General features: G+C 42.1%; 1 protein-coding gene across 1 annotated transcript in view; it reads left to right on the plus strand.

Moving 5' to 3' along the window:
- LOC308307179 (contactin-associated protein-like 2) overlaps positions 1-18,047 on the plus strand; it is a gene marked incomplete at its 5' end in the record, with an annotated part of 419,567 nt that overhangs the window by 351,096 nt on the left and 50,424 nt on the right. Inside the window, one exon of the mRNA XM_080752350.1 lies at positions 6,919-7,137. Within this exon, the coding sequence (XP_080608476.1) occupies positions 6,919-7,137 (219 nt within the window). The remainder of the gene's footprint in view (positions 1-6,918; positions 7,138-18,047) is intronic.

Consider the following 18,047-nt stretch of genomic DNA (forward strand, 5'->3'; position numbering starts at 1 on the left):
AACGAGGGCTGCTCGGTTGGGAAGCGGCTGCGTCAGTGACATGATGGATGTTTAATAGCATCTTATTGTGAATTAAACAAGGTGACAGACGTTTGAACCTGCAGGGGAATGTGTCTTGTGTCGTGATGAAAAAGGCAGCAGCAGCCCCTGCAAGGAGTTCTGAGCCCAAGTACTCTCAGCAGTGATAGCTTTATGTGAGCTGCTCTGCGTGGGAGAGTCTTATAACGCTGTTGTCGGGTGGAAACCTTGTCCAAAAACATTTAACCCTGTAAGGCCCGAATTAATTTCTACATTTTTTAATGTGTTTGTAAGGTTTTATAGCCATAAATCATAAATCATGGTCTAATTTGCGTTTTGGGAATATTTTTCACAATAATAACATATGTACATGTTCTAGACATTCTAATGATCACCAAATATATATATATATTACAGGCATTTTACTTATGTTTTTGTGAGGAATAGCGTGAAAAAGTGAGATGTTGTTCGTCCAGACTCTGGAATGTCAAACCTGTGGTGGGTATTTATATGAAAATATCGTGGCCAATGGCATTGTAATACTAAACAATAGGATCCAATGGTGATGTTAATGTGGAAAAAGAACAGGAAAAGTAATTATCTAAACTCTTTTTTTTTATACAATATAAATGTGTCCAAAAAGCGACAGTGGGCCTTGCAGGGTTAAAATGATGTGAAAATAGACGATCTACAAGCACACAGCGCCAAGCACCGAAAACAAACATACGTGCAAATTAGAAATTTGGAGATACAAAGTTTCTGCCGGACTAGCCTCGGAAACACCTCCGTGAAGTTGGCACCCCATATGATGAAAACATATATAAAAATGGTGTCATTATTTAGTGCTGAATTTGTGCTGAATTGTGCCGTAAATTTTTGAATTTGTGCTGGTATAATTTTTTTGATATTTTAAGTTATAGTTTTGCTGAGCCTTGCACCCCCAATTTTTTGGCTCAAAATCGGGAAAAAATTGTCTCATTCTTTAGTGCTGGATGTGCTCTAATTTGTGCCGTTGAAATCATCAATTGTGTTTTTAAATATATTTATATAAATAAATATTGATATGGTTATGAATTAGCAGATGTATCAGCATTACAACGGTGTGGCCTGCAGAGGGCGATGGAGAGCAGCAGTGCTTAATGGTAGAACATAGGAGCAGAACGGTGGTGTTATGTAGAATAACTAAAAAGTGATACCAGCACAAATTATAAAATTTACGGCACAATTCAGCACAAATCCAGCACTAAAGAATGACACCATTTTTATATATGGGGTGCCAACTTCACAGAGGTCTCGGAAACCCTGCAGGCTTTTTGCTGGACAGTGACGATAAGCTCTGCACCCGTCTCTGCCAAGCCTCTCTGTCTCTGTTTACATATAAACCTGATAGCTTACGGTTGTCCGTCCAATCCAATGATGACTTTGCTTGGAAGTCACACATGCTACACACGGATACAGGTTAATACGGTATCTGGTCTGTCATGCCTGCACATGCAGCAGGAGAGAGGAGATAGGAGGATTGTGTGTGCATGAGTGCACTCTTCCCCTCTGCAAGCCCACTAAGTACACTTAAAGGAGTAGTTCATCCCCAAAAAGATTTTTTTTTTCTTCTATTGATTAGTCCAGTGTTTCTCAACCTTTTTTCTGCATGGGCACACTTTTCATGTCCCAAGAATCCATGGGCACGCCAACATAATACGGGGGTGTAAATGTCGTCACTGTTGGGAAGAAACCTTGTATCTCCAAGTTTCAAACGTGTATGTTTATTCGCAAAGTAAAGCCCTGCTTCATCATACAAGGCTGTCGCACAACATTAGTGAAAACAGCTGATCTACAAGCACACAAACCCCAGGCACAGTGGTTGAGAAACACTGGCAGTCATGCCATGGAGACTCACTCCAATAATATTTGTTTGTATTCGTCACATTCCTAAGACCCCCCATCCAGAATCAATGGAGGTAGATTTACTATAATCAATGTGTGGTCTTAGAAATGCGACAAATACCATTTTCTTTTATTGAACTCAAGTCTCCATGGTATGACTAATCAATAGAAATCAAGTCATTTTGGGGGTGCACTACTCCTTTAAGTTTTGAGGTATTTGTGCTTGAGTATTTCAAATTCCCAGTACTTTTAATTCTACTCCAAAACATCTCTGATCCAAATACTGTACTTTTACTGCTGTACATTTATTTTAAAACTTTAATTACTAGTTACTTTGCAGATATGAATTATGTATGCGATAAGGTCTTGCTGCGCGGTCATTATGGCTTATATGGACACGACGGGCTGATAATTCCCCGAGGCGGAGCCGAGGGGAATTATCAGCCTGAAGTGTCCATATACGCCATAATGACCGCGCAGCAAGACCTTATAGCACTTATTACCCGGCTAATAAATACAATTAATAATTTGACTCAAAACTAAAAACAAAATGAAGTATTTCCTTGTAGGTTGTTGGTTTAATGTGTATTTTTAGACATTGAACGATTTGAACTGTCAATACTTATTAGTCTGCTTTTCTTTTCACTCAACACCAAACCTCTTTGCCAAGAATAGCAGATCGGCTATTCTTGGCTTCCACACAGAATAGGGATAGCCAGGCCTACTAGAGTTCAAGTGGTAGAGTTCAATGGTTTCCTATGGAAATAAGCTTAGTCTTTTCTAGGATCTCCTTTTAGTAGACCTTCTACCAGTGAACTGTACCGTCATGAAACTGTATCTTTTCCTATGCAAACTTCTAATAAAGTATTCAATCAATCAATCAATCAATCAATCAATCAATCAATCAATCAATCAATCAGTGTAGAACAAATAAAGTTCTTCTATGACACAAATATTAGGAGGACCCCCTTTTGTAACTCTGAGGACCCCCTAGGGGTCCCGGACCCCCTGTTAAAGGCCCCTGCAATAGACACATACAAAACAGAAAAACAAAACTATGGCACCACCTCTTTAAAGAAACACTAGTTTGTCCTGTTGCAACTGCTGACATCTATTCTCATGTGTTCTTTAAAGCTACATCTAGTAGTTGTCAACACTGAGATGTATTTCCCGTGCCGATATTTTTTAAAATAGGCTCTGTCATGGAGAATTGACCACACACATGATGTTCAAACAACTAAATACTATCCTAAAATATCTTAAAAGTAAAATCCTTCCAACAAAAAGGAAGTTTGAGAGTGTTACAAAGGTAAAACAAAGGGAGAGTATTTTTTGCAGGTCTTTAAGTCCGAGAACCCGAAAATCAACTGAGTTAAGCACCGTTGGTCTGACCAGTTTAACATTCACCAGGTTAGCATTCACCAGTGTCGGCAGGTTAGCATTCACCAGGTTTATCATTCACCAGCGTCGGCAGGATAGCATTCACCAGGTTAGCATTCACCAGGTTAGCATTCACCAGTGTTAGTTTTACTGAGGTTAGGGTTAAGGTTAGGTTTAGTTGTATCTCCGTCCCCCAGACTTTCATCACCTCCGCGCAGCCAATCACAAGCTTCTGCTGCCTTAACCCAGTTGCCTTTTTGATACACTCGGACTGATCGACCTGCAAAAAACACTCTCCCGTAAAAAAAATACAGCGCTGAAGAGAGCAATGGCCGCTGTTTTCGCCTTCAACCGTGTTCTGGCTGATGACGTGCGGATGACTTGGCACCAGGATTGACTAGCGGAAAAGGATGCCTAATATACAGCCCGAGCGCACTGGCCAAAACAAACTGATATGTGAGTGTGCCTCTGGTAGCCATGGTGGGCATTTTCGAACGCACTTTGGTGACTGGAAATCGCTCTGTCTGTCGAATCAGGTTTGACAACCTGATTAAAAATGTTGTTCAACACCCATCTCTGTTTATAGCGTTACTAAACCAACATACACACACCCACGCATACTCATCAATACAAACACTCTCATAAACACTGCCTTGAGGGAGCATTCTGATATGTCTTCAGCATTTGAAATAATGGATGTCTTCCACAGAGGAGCAGCACTGCATACACACGCACGCACACACACACACGCACGCACGCACGCACGCACGCACGCACGCACGCACACACACACACACGTACACGTGTGCAACATATGCACACACATGCACGTGTGTGTGTGCATGTTGTTGCAGCTTTGATTTTTATAGTCACATCTACCTCTCTCTCTCTCTCTCTCTCTCTCTCTCTCTCTCTCTCTCTCTCTAAAGCTCTGTCCACACCGGCGAATTAGCGAAAGCGACGTGAATAAGCGAACCAAAAAGGCGAAGAATTCGCCATTCGCCCTTTTCCATACACACCAAAAAGCGACGCGAATATGCGTATAATATTCGCTTAATTCGTCTAAAAACGAGGGGGCGATATCTGCCTGCATAGCCACAGGAGAAAGGAGAAGAAAGGAGAGAGAGGAGAGGAGAGAGGAGAACGGAGACAGGGAAACAAATAAAACAATGGAAACTATATCCTCAAGTGATGATGAGACCTGGCCGTGGTTGTTAGCCTATTAAATAAGAAAAAGAACAGAAGAGACAAGTGACAACACGCGTTCTCCGTTCCCCCTCCCCTCAGCTCCGGCCGGGGGCAGAGTAGACACTAGACAGGGTCGGTCAGTGTTTTATCATGTCAATCATTATGTGTATTACCCGAGAGGACCCAAGAGGACCCGTACTGTGTGTGTACTTTCTGCTTTTTATGCAAACTGTAAAGCAATCAATCAATGTGTGTGCGCGCGCGCTGGCGTGCGCTATAAGGAACGAACTGAGTTCTGTTTAACGTGTGTGCTGTGTTTAGGCTGGCCTGACCTAGGATCATGGTCTGTTAGCCGTGAGGCAGCGCGATGAATGGCTGTGTAACAGTGAGATGATAATGCTGGTCTAGGATCAGTTTAACAGCAGGGGGAAAATATATTGGTGCGTGCGTAATGCATGCGATGCGTAGCCTGCTGCCAGGATGATGAGAAAGCAGCCGGGACCGCGTACAAGTTAAACCATGACTTACCTCTCTGTAGTTAGAAAATAGCCTAAAAGTATTCCTTTTAATCTCTGGCTTTTGTTTCGATCTTAATATTATAGATTCCTTGGTAGCCTTCTTCTGCCTGTCAATCAGTTAACAGCGCACGCTGCACGGCTGCAGTGAGTTACATGAAAGAGGGTTTTAATAATGATTAAATGGTCGGGTCTCTCGGAAATAAAAGGATATCGGTCTGTAAAAAAAGAGAGTCAGTGTAAAGTAACTAAAAGTAGCCTACATTTACTTGAGTAGCCTGTACTTGTAGGTATTTGTACTTGAGTCGAATTTCCAGTACTTTCCTTCTAATCGACTCATTTCGGATCCTATTGTATGCTATTTAATACCCAGCGATTTATTTTTAAACATTAGTCTTTTTGCAGATATAAAGTAGCCTACAATAACAAACACATAAACCATGTTTTTACCAGTAAGACATTCGAGTAGGCTACTTTTCCCAAGCAGCCACGCAGACGAGACACGGAAAAGGAGAAAGACACTGTTCCACTCGGCCTCAATGTAACGTGAAGGTCCCTCCACCATTCTCTCTCTCTCTTGAAATAGGGTAGAGTGAGCTTACTTTGATACAGAGAGAGAGAGGAATTCGCCTTTGAACGTTCGTTTAATTCGACACAAGGGCGAATAAAAAACAGACGCCTTTTCGCTTTTTCGAAATTCGCGTTTGGTGTGGATGCTTCCATTGACTTTATAAGGTTTTAAACAAAAGGCGAATAATACGCTAATTCGCTATTCGCCAATTCGCCCTCTGTGTGTACGAACCTTTAACGTGCACCATTGATTGAGTGAATTGATTGAGTGTGGGCGGTGAGACAGCGACGCAGCGTCATACAGAATGACCTCGCATAAACACTAATTGGACTGAACCGTGGTGATCGCTCAGTCACGCACGCACGCACGCACGCACCATTGCAAGAATAATGTAATAGATTTCATTGACTTGGCATATCATACAATATAACGGGTACTACACTGCCCCCTGTTGATGATGTTAAAAACCTGGTACACAAACACATGGTTTAAAACAGGGGTCTTCAACGTTTTCAGGCCAAGGACCCCTTAGTTGAGAGAGAGATGAAGCAGGGACCCCCACAACCTGTTCATATAGTTTCATCGCTTGGCGGCACAATCATCAGTGTGTTTTGGATTCATGTCAATTTGTGTTTTCAGATATTTAACCACTTCAACCGTCAATAATAACCTTTTACTCTGTACTCTTTTCCCCCTCTACACCAAACCTCTTTGCCGAAAATAGCTGATCTACAAGCTCACAGCGCCTCGTGCTGCGAGGCGTTTTGAGCTTGTAGATCTGCTATTTTTGGCTACATTTCTCAGAATATGGACGCTAGGGTTCAAGTGGTTAATTAAAAAAATAGAAAAGGTTTCTATCACACAAAGATTTGGAGGACCCCCTGTAGTAACTCTGAGGACTGTTGAAGACCCCTGCCATACATAAATAACACAACACAACACATGAACAATAGAACTTTTCACCAAACATAAACACCACAACTTCTAACATAAACACCATTAGTCCTGCGCAGCCCTGTGTGAGCGGTGTTGAATTATGAAGATGAAATCTATACGAGACAAATGAGAGCCTGGCTCCAGGACAAATGAGCCGTTCGATTAGAAACTAACTGCATTATTTATCTGCAGAGCCAGACAGATGCACAATAAGGAGTTTTTGTTCAAGAAAAGTTGTGTTGTTTGAAAAGTTATTGTCTTGGTTTGTGTGGTTAGCGAACAGATGTATTCACTGGAGGATAGAAAAGATTCTGCCTAGCTTATTTTTTATCTTAAATTCTCTCTCTCTCTCTCTCTCTCTCGCTCCTCTCTCTCTCTCTCTCTCCCTCTCTCTCTCTCTCTCTCTCTCTCTCTCTCTCTCTCTAGCTCCAACAGTCGTGTCCTTCTCGTTCGATGTTGGAAACGGGCCCGTTGAGCTGTCGGTGCGTTCGGCCACGCCCCTGAACGACGACCAATGGCATCGCGTGATGGCCGAGCGCAACGTGAAAGAGGCGGTCCTGCAGTTGGACCTGACCTATCGGGTGACTCGCCCCGCCCCCCCACAGGGACACACGCGATTAGAGCTGTTCAGTCAGCTCTATGTGGGTAAGACACACACACACAACACACACACACACACACACACACACACACACACACACACACACACACACACACACACACACACACACACACACACACATTAAACCCTAATACTTCCCTGTACATGAAATAGCAAACATTGCAGATCTACCAGCTCACAACTCATCACAGTGCAACATGTCCCTGCGGCCTGCATCAGTCGGACCTGATAAAAAAGACTAACATAAATGTTTTAATTGTAATCTTCCACAGAGACTGTCCACATGTAGTCTCGCATAGCCAGACAACTACTCCACAATCTCCGAATGCCATATAGAGTCTGGAACTACAAATCCCGAACGGCAAGTATCAGAAGTAGCCACTGCTGCACTAAACTGTAGTCCCATTTGAAACATAACAGAAACACACTAACACAGACAGAGTCATTCGAGTGGCATATTCTTGTTATGCGTGTAATGTATAGTTTAACAAAACATTTGAAAACATCATGGAAGTAACACCAATAATACCAGAGAAAGACGAAATAAAGCCCCCCAAAAATATTGAAAGCAGACATAACGCTACCAGTAGGACCTCGCTACGGCATCCGCTTTATCTCGCACTCAACGTTAGAACTTCCGTCCCCCAGACTGTATGCCGGGAGCCATAGGCGGACTTTATGGGGGTGCAGGGGGTGCACTGCACCCCCCAGGCATTTCTGAGCATTTAGGAAAAAAAAAGTAAGTCTCTAGCCCATTCCTGTCAAGAGTTATGATTTTTTAAAGAATTAACCAACTAATAGTCACTGGTTTCTCCCCATCACACAGAGACCAGCTGGCAACAATAAGTTGATTGATTGGAATGTTAAGTGATCAGAGCCTCTCTCTCTCTCTGAAGATAGCATTGCTAAGAATGGGGGTTGTTAGACTATGAATATACCTGAACATACATTCCTGCAATATCCGAACTGTACACAAATATTATGTGTTAGGCTTGATAAATAATTAAAAAGGGGTTTAAAATGTAAAAATATCTATTTTTTAAGTTATCATTCAATGATATTCCCTTATTGTTCATTACTTAAAATAAATTAAATTACAATAATTATTGTCCTCCATCAAACAAAATGTTTTGTAGCCATTTAGAAATTATAGCTGAAATTATCAAATGGTTTATTCTTATTGGCATTTCTTGTAAGCTGCAACTGTGTTACCAATAATGAAAGTAGCTATTTTACTTAATAATGAACACAATTTGTAAAATGACACTGCTCTAACCACACATAATTGTACGTTTTATTTGGTACACTAGTGGTCTGGTGGACACAATGAATAACAGTAGTTGGACAGTGTGATAAGTTATGTTGATGTTATCTTGAGCAGCATGTTGCTGCTCAAGCCTGCCTCCCCTAGGGCAAATGGCAAAGTCCGCCTATGCCGGGAGCGTTTGAAAATCGCGCGGTCAGTAAAAAAACACCACAAGTATTGTATGATGAGTCTTGGCTGGGAGATGGTTTCATCATAGTTGACCACAGGCCTGTGGCCAGAGGTCACCAACTCCCCTGGGATCAATGATCATCTTCTCAGTGTTTATTATAACATTTCAAAGGTGGGGACACTCATCATACCAATTTACAAACATTAGTATCTCTAAGAAGTGGCCAGATAGTTCACCAACCTTTTTAATGAAAAGTTAGATGGTAGTATTATCCGAGAATGTACCGTAACGACGTGATTATTCAGGCGATAGCATCTACACATCATCATTCATGACAGGTGAACTAACACAGCTTTGCAGGGTTCTAGTTTCGGAGAGAGTATCATTAAAACCCATTTAGGCCTAGAATTATTGAATGCTTTGACCAGTGAAAAATAGCAGATCTACAAGCTCACAGCACGGCACCGAGTGCCGCGCTGCGAGCTTGTAGATCTGCTATTTTTATTTTATAAGTCGTGAAAATGTGTGCAAATCTTTGAATATAATGTATTTTCAAAGCGAACATTTGTAACTCAAATTGTGCTTCTGGGTGGTCCCTGGAACTAAATATTTTGAGATGCGGGTCCGTGGCCAAACAAATATCATTTTGGGGGTCCTTCACATGAAAAGGTTTGAGAACCACTGACATAGTAGTCTCTCAAGAACAGACTAACTGAGCTCCAGTTAAGTGAAAAGGACCTTTTCTTTGACGATGGCTGGCCAGATTGCTGACATAGAAACATAGGTTTTTCAAAAAGTCTTAGAAGGATTCAAAAGACACTTATAGAATCGTGTCAAAATTCAAATTTTCACAATTTTTCTAAAATAGCAGATCTACAAGCTCGCAGCGCGGCACCCGGTGCCGCGCTGTGAGCTTGTATATGTGCTATTTTTCAATAGTTAAAGCATAAAATATATGATACTCAATAATGTGTACCCGCTCTGAATGGGTTAACGCAGACCTGTTTAAAAACAAGTAGTAGGCCTATATATGGGGCAACCAGAGCCAGAGCCCATTCCAAGCCATGCCAGCAATGTGGATGTGTGTCCCTGAGCAAGACTCTGAACCCCTAATTGCTCCCCGAGCGCCAATGGATGTTCACTGCTCCTATAGTTGTTATAGAATGGGTAAATGCAGAGGATGAATTTCACCTATGTGTATACATTAGGGATGCGAAGATATACCGGTACGGATCGTAATCGCGATACAAACATCCGCGATACGAGTGAATCGGTTCATTCAGTGTGTACCGGTACAATATACGGCTGAAATCGTGATGGATCGTTCCGTGAGTGACTGGATCGGTAAATTCCGCGATTGTATCGGTTCTTCCATTATAGTATTTCATTCTATCCTGTGTTTCCGAGGCGCCTTGAATGCACCATCAGCCCAGCATTCAGCCCCCTCCCCAAAAGCCAGTCTAAATGCGAGCTGCGACTCGGACAACATCTGCGCTCTGCATGCAGGCAACCAGGGAGACAGACAGTGCAGCGAAATGCGAGTGAAAGTGAATCAACACAGACGAACTGGCAGCCCCACGGGTTAAAAAGATGCAAGATTAGTAGCCTACTTAGCTTTATAACATCCAAGTCCGCTGCGCTGATTGTTGTCACAGAGTGGCACAGGCTGAGTGATATGTAATCAACAGCCGTTTCTTAGCGAATCTCCGACGGACAATTGATTGATAGACTATTAACTGCACGCACACACACAACAACAATGTTGCTGGGTGTTGTAGGACTACTGCTTGCGTTTAACAAAGTATTTGTCACTGTTCTGCAACTTTCCTGTTTGATGCAAGCAACTCTCACTTTCTCTGCTGCTAGTTGTGCTCTGGGAAAGAAGCCTACTTTATACATCGCAGTACAAGGGTGTCGCACCTAAAATAGCAGACCCTCAAGCTCACAATGCGTCGTGGATGCGACGCGCAGTGAGCTTGTAGGTCTGTTTTAAAACATTTTGGCTATAAAAAATGCATAATCCTGGATAAAATATAATATAATATGATATTATATAATATTATTATATCATATAATGATATAATAATACAAACCAGGGAGGGACTTTATAGTTTTTCAGGTTAAGGACCCCTTAGCTCAGACAGAGATCAAGCAGGGACCCTCGCTGTAGGCTAGGCATTATAGCCTACTGTATCACACAAATATTTGGCAGGCCCCCTGTAATAACCCTGGATTGGGGTCCCTGACCCCCAGTTGAAGACATATAGGCCTACTAATAATGACATAGGCCTTCTATATGATTAGTTATCAAACAATTCTACAATAGCCAGCAGCTTTGTGTTCTCCCAGAATACTATATGTTGGGTTGTTAGACAGAGCCTAGTACTATAGTGAAACAATAAATTGCCTTGAATTTAAATTTCATAAATTTTTAGTCGCTATGTTTTGTAAATTTTGGGATTTGGGCTTGAATCGTGGTGAATCGTGAATCGTATCGCATCGTGTCGGGAACAGGGGTAAATCGTGATGTATCGTATCGGCAGGATTTTAATGTATCGCAATTATATCGTATCGCTGGCAGTGTATCGAGGTGCGTATCGTATCGCGTCAGTGGTCGAGATTCACATCCCTAGTATACATGTATACAGTATACTGTGGAAAAACAAAACAGAAAAAAAAAAACACCCCAAACACCCCCACTGTTCTATTTTATCTATAACATAATGAGACAGGGACACAAATGTCATTCAGCTTAGATAGCTGGATGGTAATGCTAAAACCTGCCAATAAAATACATATGAGGTAGAATCCTCTAACAACTCAGGCTTAGGTTCGATTCATACTTTAATAATAAGCAGAGTTTATTTCGGTTCGGGGGGGGGGGGGGGTCACAGGGGGGGTGTCACCCGACTTAAACTGTTGTGACTTAATATCGGTGCTCAGCGGTGTCTTCTCATTCATTCAGCCCAGCTTAAAGTTCATATTTTCGGATGTGAAACGTCATTTGGAAGGGAGACATCTGCCCATCTGGTGCGCACTGGACCTCCATTCAGTCTGCCTGCAGCTGCAAGGGCCAGTCAGATATGTATCCGCCTAGCCTGATTTCAGACTCAGCTGAAGCTTGAGTCTGACATTGTGCCCTGTTTGAGCGATTTCTGGAGGGGAGGGACTTTGATGGCACGGATTGGTTATTTGTTAACCCCACCCCCACCCCTTGCGCTAATTGGAGGAGCCGTCATTTCGGCTCCAGAAATCACTTATTATGAACACAATTCCAGACCAGAGAAACAGTCCACTCTGAGAGTGGGCGGGTCTATGGGCTGGAACCAGGCTAGTACCTGCCCTGCAAAGCTCATTTATTGGCCACAAACGTTTTCATGCCAAGGACCTCCAATATTTAGTGACTTCGGCGCTAGCCTTTAAGAGAGTATGAATGGACTCTCCCTGAACCTAAATTATTTCGGTTCGGGGAGCCCTCCCGAACCGAAATAAACTCGGCTCCTTATTAAAGTATGAACTAAGGAGTCTGTAACTCTTATTGTCTCCACCAGCCGAAGGCATGGGGGAGAGTATGGTTTCCCCTTCGTCCGTCCGTGTGTCAGTGCGTGTGTGCGTCCGTCCGTGTGTCCTCGCAGTTTGTGTGCACCTAATCTCAGTCGCCGTTGGCCCGGTCGCTGCCAAAGTGAGCACACACATTCCCTGGATGCCAATCTAGAACCTCTGCCCTAAATTTTTCAAATGGGCCTTTTCTAGCGCCTCCTAGTGGCCGATGTTCGCAAAACACATTTCTGTGCACTACTCTTACAGATTTTGTCCAAAAATCCTACAAATCGGTAGGCAGTATCTCAACAGTCATGTGATCGACACAGATCTGTCCGATTTTGCATATTCCATCCTGATTGGCTAAAATTGGCTTCCAAAGTTTGTAGGATTGAGCCGTTTTGAACAAAATGCCTCAAATCCCAAACGCAAAGTGCAATTATCATGAAATCGCGCACACACGTTCCCACTAGGTCGAGGAAGAAATGCCACTTCAATTTTTTTTAAATCAGCCTCATGGTGGCGCTATAACAGGCCGATTTGTGGTTTTACCTACAACACCACAGATCAGTTTCAAACTTTGTAAGCGCATTCCCTAGAGGCTAAGGATAAACCTTTGCCCTGCATTTTTCACATCAGCCTTTTATAGCGCCACCTTTGGGCCGACTTGTGTAAAACACATTTTTGGATATTACTTGTTCAGATTTTCTCAAAAAATAACACAAATCAGTACACAGTATCTCTATAGTCATGTGATCAAGTCTGATCCGTCTGATATTTCATATTCCATCTTGATTGGCTAATATTAGCTTCCAAAGTTTGCAGGATTGCTCAGTTTTTGAACAAAATGCCTCAAATCATCAACGCAGCTTGCAATTACCGTGAAATTTGCCACACATATTCCCACTATGTCAAGGAACAAATGCTACCCTTTTCACATTGGCCTGTTATAGCAGGTAGACTTTAGCAAAACACATTTTTGGAACACAATGCTTCAAATCATGCATGCAGCGTCCGATTGCCATGAAAGGTCTAAGGTGGACAGAATAGTATATTCCCCCGACTTTAGGCGCCTCCGCGCGGTCTAAGTGAACACAGCGAGGCACTCCCTACCTCCTTGCCCACCACTGGCCCCCACCGTTGCGCTTATAGTAGAGGAGCCTATCAATTTTTGTAATTTTGGAATGATAATTGTTGTAGTAAGGGGAACATAAGAAAATATGCGAAGTAAATCGTTACCAAGAAATTTCTTCACCAATGTGTTTCTAAAGGTGTGTAATAATATGTACTAAAAGGTTGAAATTCAACTCCCGGGGGAAACCTCATTAAAAAATGATTTGTGTTTGTGTCCCATTAACTTTACTATACAGGAAAAAAATACAAAAAATAAATATGCTTTAAGTAGCATGTGAGGGGTCTAACTAGGGGTTTTTCATGATGCTGAATCCATTGCAAGCATTTGTTTTGCACGAAAAACATTCCATGGGCTACAAATGGCCCCTACAAAACGGTGAAAAGTGATGATTCATCACTAAACCATCGATTTGTGGGTCCGTTTTTAGCCCAAGGAATGTTTTTCATGCAAAACAAATGCTTGCAATGGATTCAGCATCATAAAAAAAAACTAGTTTGACCCCTCACATGCTACTTAAAGCATTTTTTTTCTTTTTCTTTTTTTCTGTATGGTAAAGTTAATGGGACACAAACACAAATCAGTTTTTTTATGAGGTTTCCCCCGGGAGTTTAATTTCAACCTTTTAGTACGTATTATTACACACCTTTAGAAACACATTGGTGAAGAAATTTCTCGGTAACGATTTACTTCGCAGATTGGTCAAATATCTTATAAAATCCCCTTACTATTGGAGACATGTATATCTTCATTCTTGGGGTTCTCACAATGCCAAAAAAACATGTCTTCAATTTTTCTTTTTGGGTTTAGCATGTGTAATTAGCATAATTAGCCAATTAATTGCCAAAAACAGTAAATTGCAATAACTTTGCTTCTGGGAAACTTATAAAGGTGATCTAAGAGTCTAAGTCCATGTTTGTGAGGTCCAGAAACTCATCTGTTACCATTGTGAAGTCATACAACCTTTCCTAATTAGCATAATTAGCATACATTATGCAAAAACGAGGTGAAAATAAGCAAATTGCTGCATGTCTTTGTTTTAGTCAACTTTGAAAGCTTCTCACAGACTCTAAGATGTATGTTTACAAGTCCAGGAATTATTATTATCCTATACATGAATCATGCAACCTTTTGTCTGTGTAATAATGATGTAATAATCACACCGAAACCAGAAATAGCTATATTTCTTTATATATCCCTCATATAAAATAAAGAACAGTATGAGAAATGGTCACAGAATTATCAGATTGTTTATACTAATATGTACAGAAAGTTCTGTAAACACATTTAAATAGAAGGGTCTCCATCTTCGTCGTCGTCATCGTCAATCCCCAACAGTTGTGCCTTGCTTACATTACAACACACCTCTTCATCTTCCCCACACATGCACATCTCGGAGCAGTTCAAATTTTGAGATCGACAAGAACAATGTGACATGCACTGGGATTTCTTGCAGCCACATTTGATCAGTTGAGTAATGGTGGCTGGAGCTGGGGGATCCCGAGTTGTGACTGGCACCAGATGATCTCCCTCAGCCTCCCATCCATATTCAGTTGCTGGTGGCATCTGTGGGTTAGGTACGTGGTCCTGATACCATACCATTGCCTGGTAATGGGCACGGGCAATGGCTTGATGTAATGCTCTTTGTGTAGGTGGCAGCTTCTCTGCTTATAATCCACCGTTTGTCAGCCTTCTGATTGGTCCCTGAGACTCCCTGACTGGCCAACCAGAAAAAAACATTCACTTTTTGCTATCGGGGGTGGAGTTTGTGCAGTGGAGAATGTTGCTTCAGGCTTTCAACAACTGTCCGCACTGCGCGACACGGCGTGCGTCTAGTACGGCCACGCGAGGTGATCGCGATTTTGCTCAATATAATGAATAAGCTTCAACAAACTAGTTCACATGGACCTTATCAATATAACTAAGAGTTACGATTGGGTACATATATTTTAAATGGGCAGAATTACGAAAGCCAGCCTATTATGTGAGGAGAACTATAATCTGGCTGTCATCTTCCTACCCAAGATGCACTGCGCTTTCTTTTTCTATTTCTATTCTCTCTCTGATCCAGAGGATTAAACTAATTAAAACATATATTTTCGGGGGAAAACTACTGTTTTGCTATGTAATTACTGTACCTTTTTCTTCCCTTTTTATTAATATCACGTAGATGTGTTTTTTTGGGTACTTTATATAGCTGTAATGAGGCTATGAAAAAAAGAAAAATCCCATCCACTTCCACTATAAAAGAATCTGCAATGGTGATTCTGTCCCACTGGGATTAAACAAATTAAAACATATATTTTTGGGGAAACCCCCTGTTTTGCAATGTAACTACTGTACCTTTGTCTTCCCTTTTTATTAATATCACCTAGATGTTTTTCCTTTGGTACTTTAAATTGCAATAATGAGGCAATGAAAATACCCTCTCCCCCCATTCACTGCCACTATAAAAACGATCTGCCCAGGGTCATCTGTACCACCATAGTAACAGGGCAGAATGGGGCGGGATTTGCAAAGGGGAGAATTGTTTCTTTGTGAATAACCTCCACCTGAGTTCACCAACATCCACAAGATTTGTACCGGGCTCGTACAGCTGGCAAACAAATGCTTCAATCTTTTTTTCTGTGTCAGAACTGAGCTTTTTTGAGTACTTAGAGTAGCAAATGCAGATACCACCTCCACAGGACACCGGTTTAGGGCTTGCCAACAGGTTAACTTTCCCTTTCCAGCAAAATGGCCTGTCTGGTCAGCTCCAGTGAAGGCATGGAACCCTGGTAAGACTGAAGTCCTCGTTTCACCCAGTGCCTGCACTACTGGCTCCAGTGAGATGATACGTTTTTTGTTTCCCACACCGGTGATGAAATAGGTGTCCTTGCACAGCTGATTGTACCGTCGGATTGCAAGAACAAAGACAACAGTGTCCAGGGACTCAATGTAGAGCTGTGTTGCCCCTCTTCGGACAGCATCCAGGCTGTGCAGGATTATCCTTGTGTCAGCCTCTTCCTGTGAGCTGTGGAGATGTTTTACATCGATATAGTTTGAGTGGACATCTTGCCTTGACGTGATTCTGAAAACGTTGGGTTTCCCCTGGAAGTGTTGGAGGGCTTTCTTAGCAGACAGTCAGCTCATCTTTGGTGTGGATACCTGACAAGAACTGTTTTTCAGACACCTTCCCTATCGGTGTGTTGTCTTCCACATGATAAGTGGTAGGGGGCTTGCCACCCTGGCGTCGCATACGCGTGGCCTCCTTCAGTGAAAATGCAATATCATAGCGGTCAAATACTACATGGGTCTCACTATGTTCTTTGGTCTTCCTGTCCAGTATGGCTATGAAGTGGTCAGCCCACTGGGAACATATCTTGATCCATGATGGCTTTCCCATTGCCTCTACCAATGCCATTCCATCTATGACACTTACACTCTTAGATGGCAGGGGACAACTGTCAGTGGCAGCACTCTGTGGTTGCTGATCAACACCAACGTCACCAGTCCTCTTCTCATTCTGCAGCTCCTCGAGAATGGTCATGAGCTTGCTCTTGTCTGTGCAGGGCCGAAGCTCACCAGTCACTGTGAAGAGAGCATTTGGTTTGGCAGTGAACTCGTGCTGGCCAATGGCTTCTTTGAGGTTGATCTCTGACCGTGATCGAGCAACAATCAGCATTCGAGCAAAGAATGACCTGTCATCCTTCAATTCCACCACCTGGTCAGCGAGCTTGTGTTTCACAACTTTTCCTGCACTCTTCCACATCTTCAGTTGAACCTTTTTCATTCTGGCCTGGGACACTTACTTCATTTTTGTTAATGCACGCTTTCACAAAAGCAACATAGTTCGGCTGGCCAATTTCGTCTTGGCTGCATACATCTTTCTCCACGTGGGGTGGCATCACAACTTTTGTGATGATATTGGCTGCCTTGTCCAGACAGCAATGGACAAGTCATGGTTTTCCTTTTGTGTAGCTGTTTGTGTGCCAGCCATCTGGCATGCTTCTTCAGCAAGTCTACTCAGCTCTGGTGCGACCAGAGAAGAACCTTTCCCTAGCATTAGCATTCTGAGTAATGCCCACAAAGCCTCCAGTGACCTTCATGATGCGATTGTGAACATCATTCAGGTGTTTTCAAAAACTATGATTAGCTTTATCAGCTGTGATCCCTCACAGCTGAAGCACAGTTGCTTGACTAATTATGACAAGAATTAATCTATGGATATCCTAACAGAAAAAGAAACAGGTAATTTCCTACTTTCAGACTAATTAATAAATCATGTATGCAGATTAAACTAATGACAAAAGGTTGCATTTACTTACATCAGGATAGGAATTTCTGGACTTGTAAACATACTCAATTAGTCAATAAGAGTCTCAGATTATCTCTCCAAAGTCAGCTAAATGTGAAAAATGAAACGATTTCCTGATTTTCAACTCGTTTTTGCATAATTTAAGCTGATTATGCTAATTATGAAAGGTTGTATGACTTCACAATGGTAATATATGAATTTCTGGACCTCACAAACATGGACTTAGACTCTTAGATCACCTTTATAAGCTACCTAGAAGCAAAGTTATTGCCATTTCCCGTTTTTGGCAATTCATTGGCTAATTATGCTAATTACACATGCTAAACCCAAAAAGAAAAATTGAAGACATGTTTTTTTGGCATTGTGAGAACCCCAAGAATGAAGATATACATGTCTCCAACAATTATCATTCCAAAATTACAACCAGCAGAATCACTTGATTGGCTCCCCCACTATTAGGTTCAATGGGAAAATCGCGGTCGCTTCTGGGGCACGGCTCTAAAGCCACATTTAGCTCCCTTACATGAA

The sequence above is a fragment of the Nannobrachium achirus genome (genome assembly GCF_963921795.1).
Source record: "Nannobrachium achirus genome assembly, chromosome: 21".
Lineage (NCBI taxonomy): Eukaryota > Metazoa > Chordata > Actinopteri > Myctophiformes > Myctophidae > Nannobrachium > Nannobrachium achirus.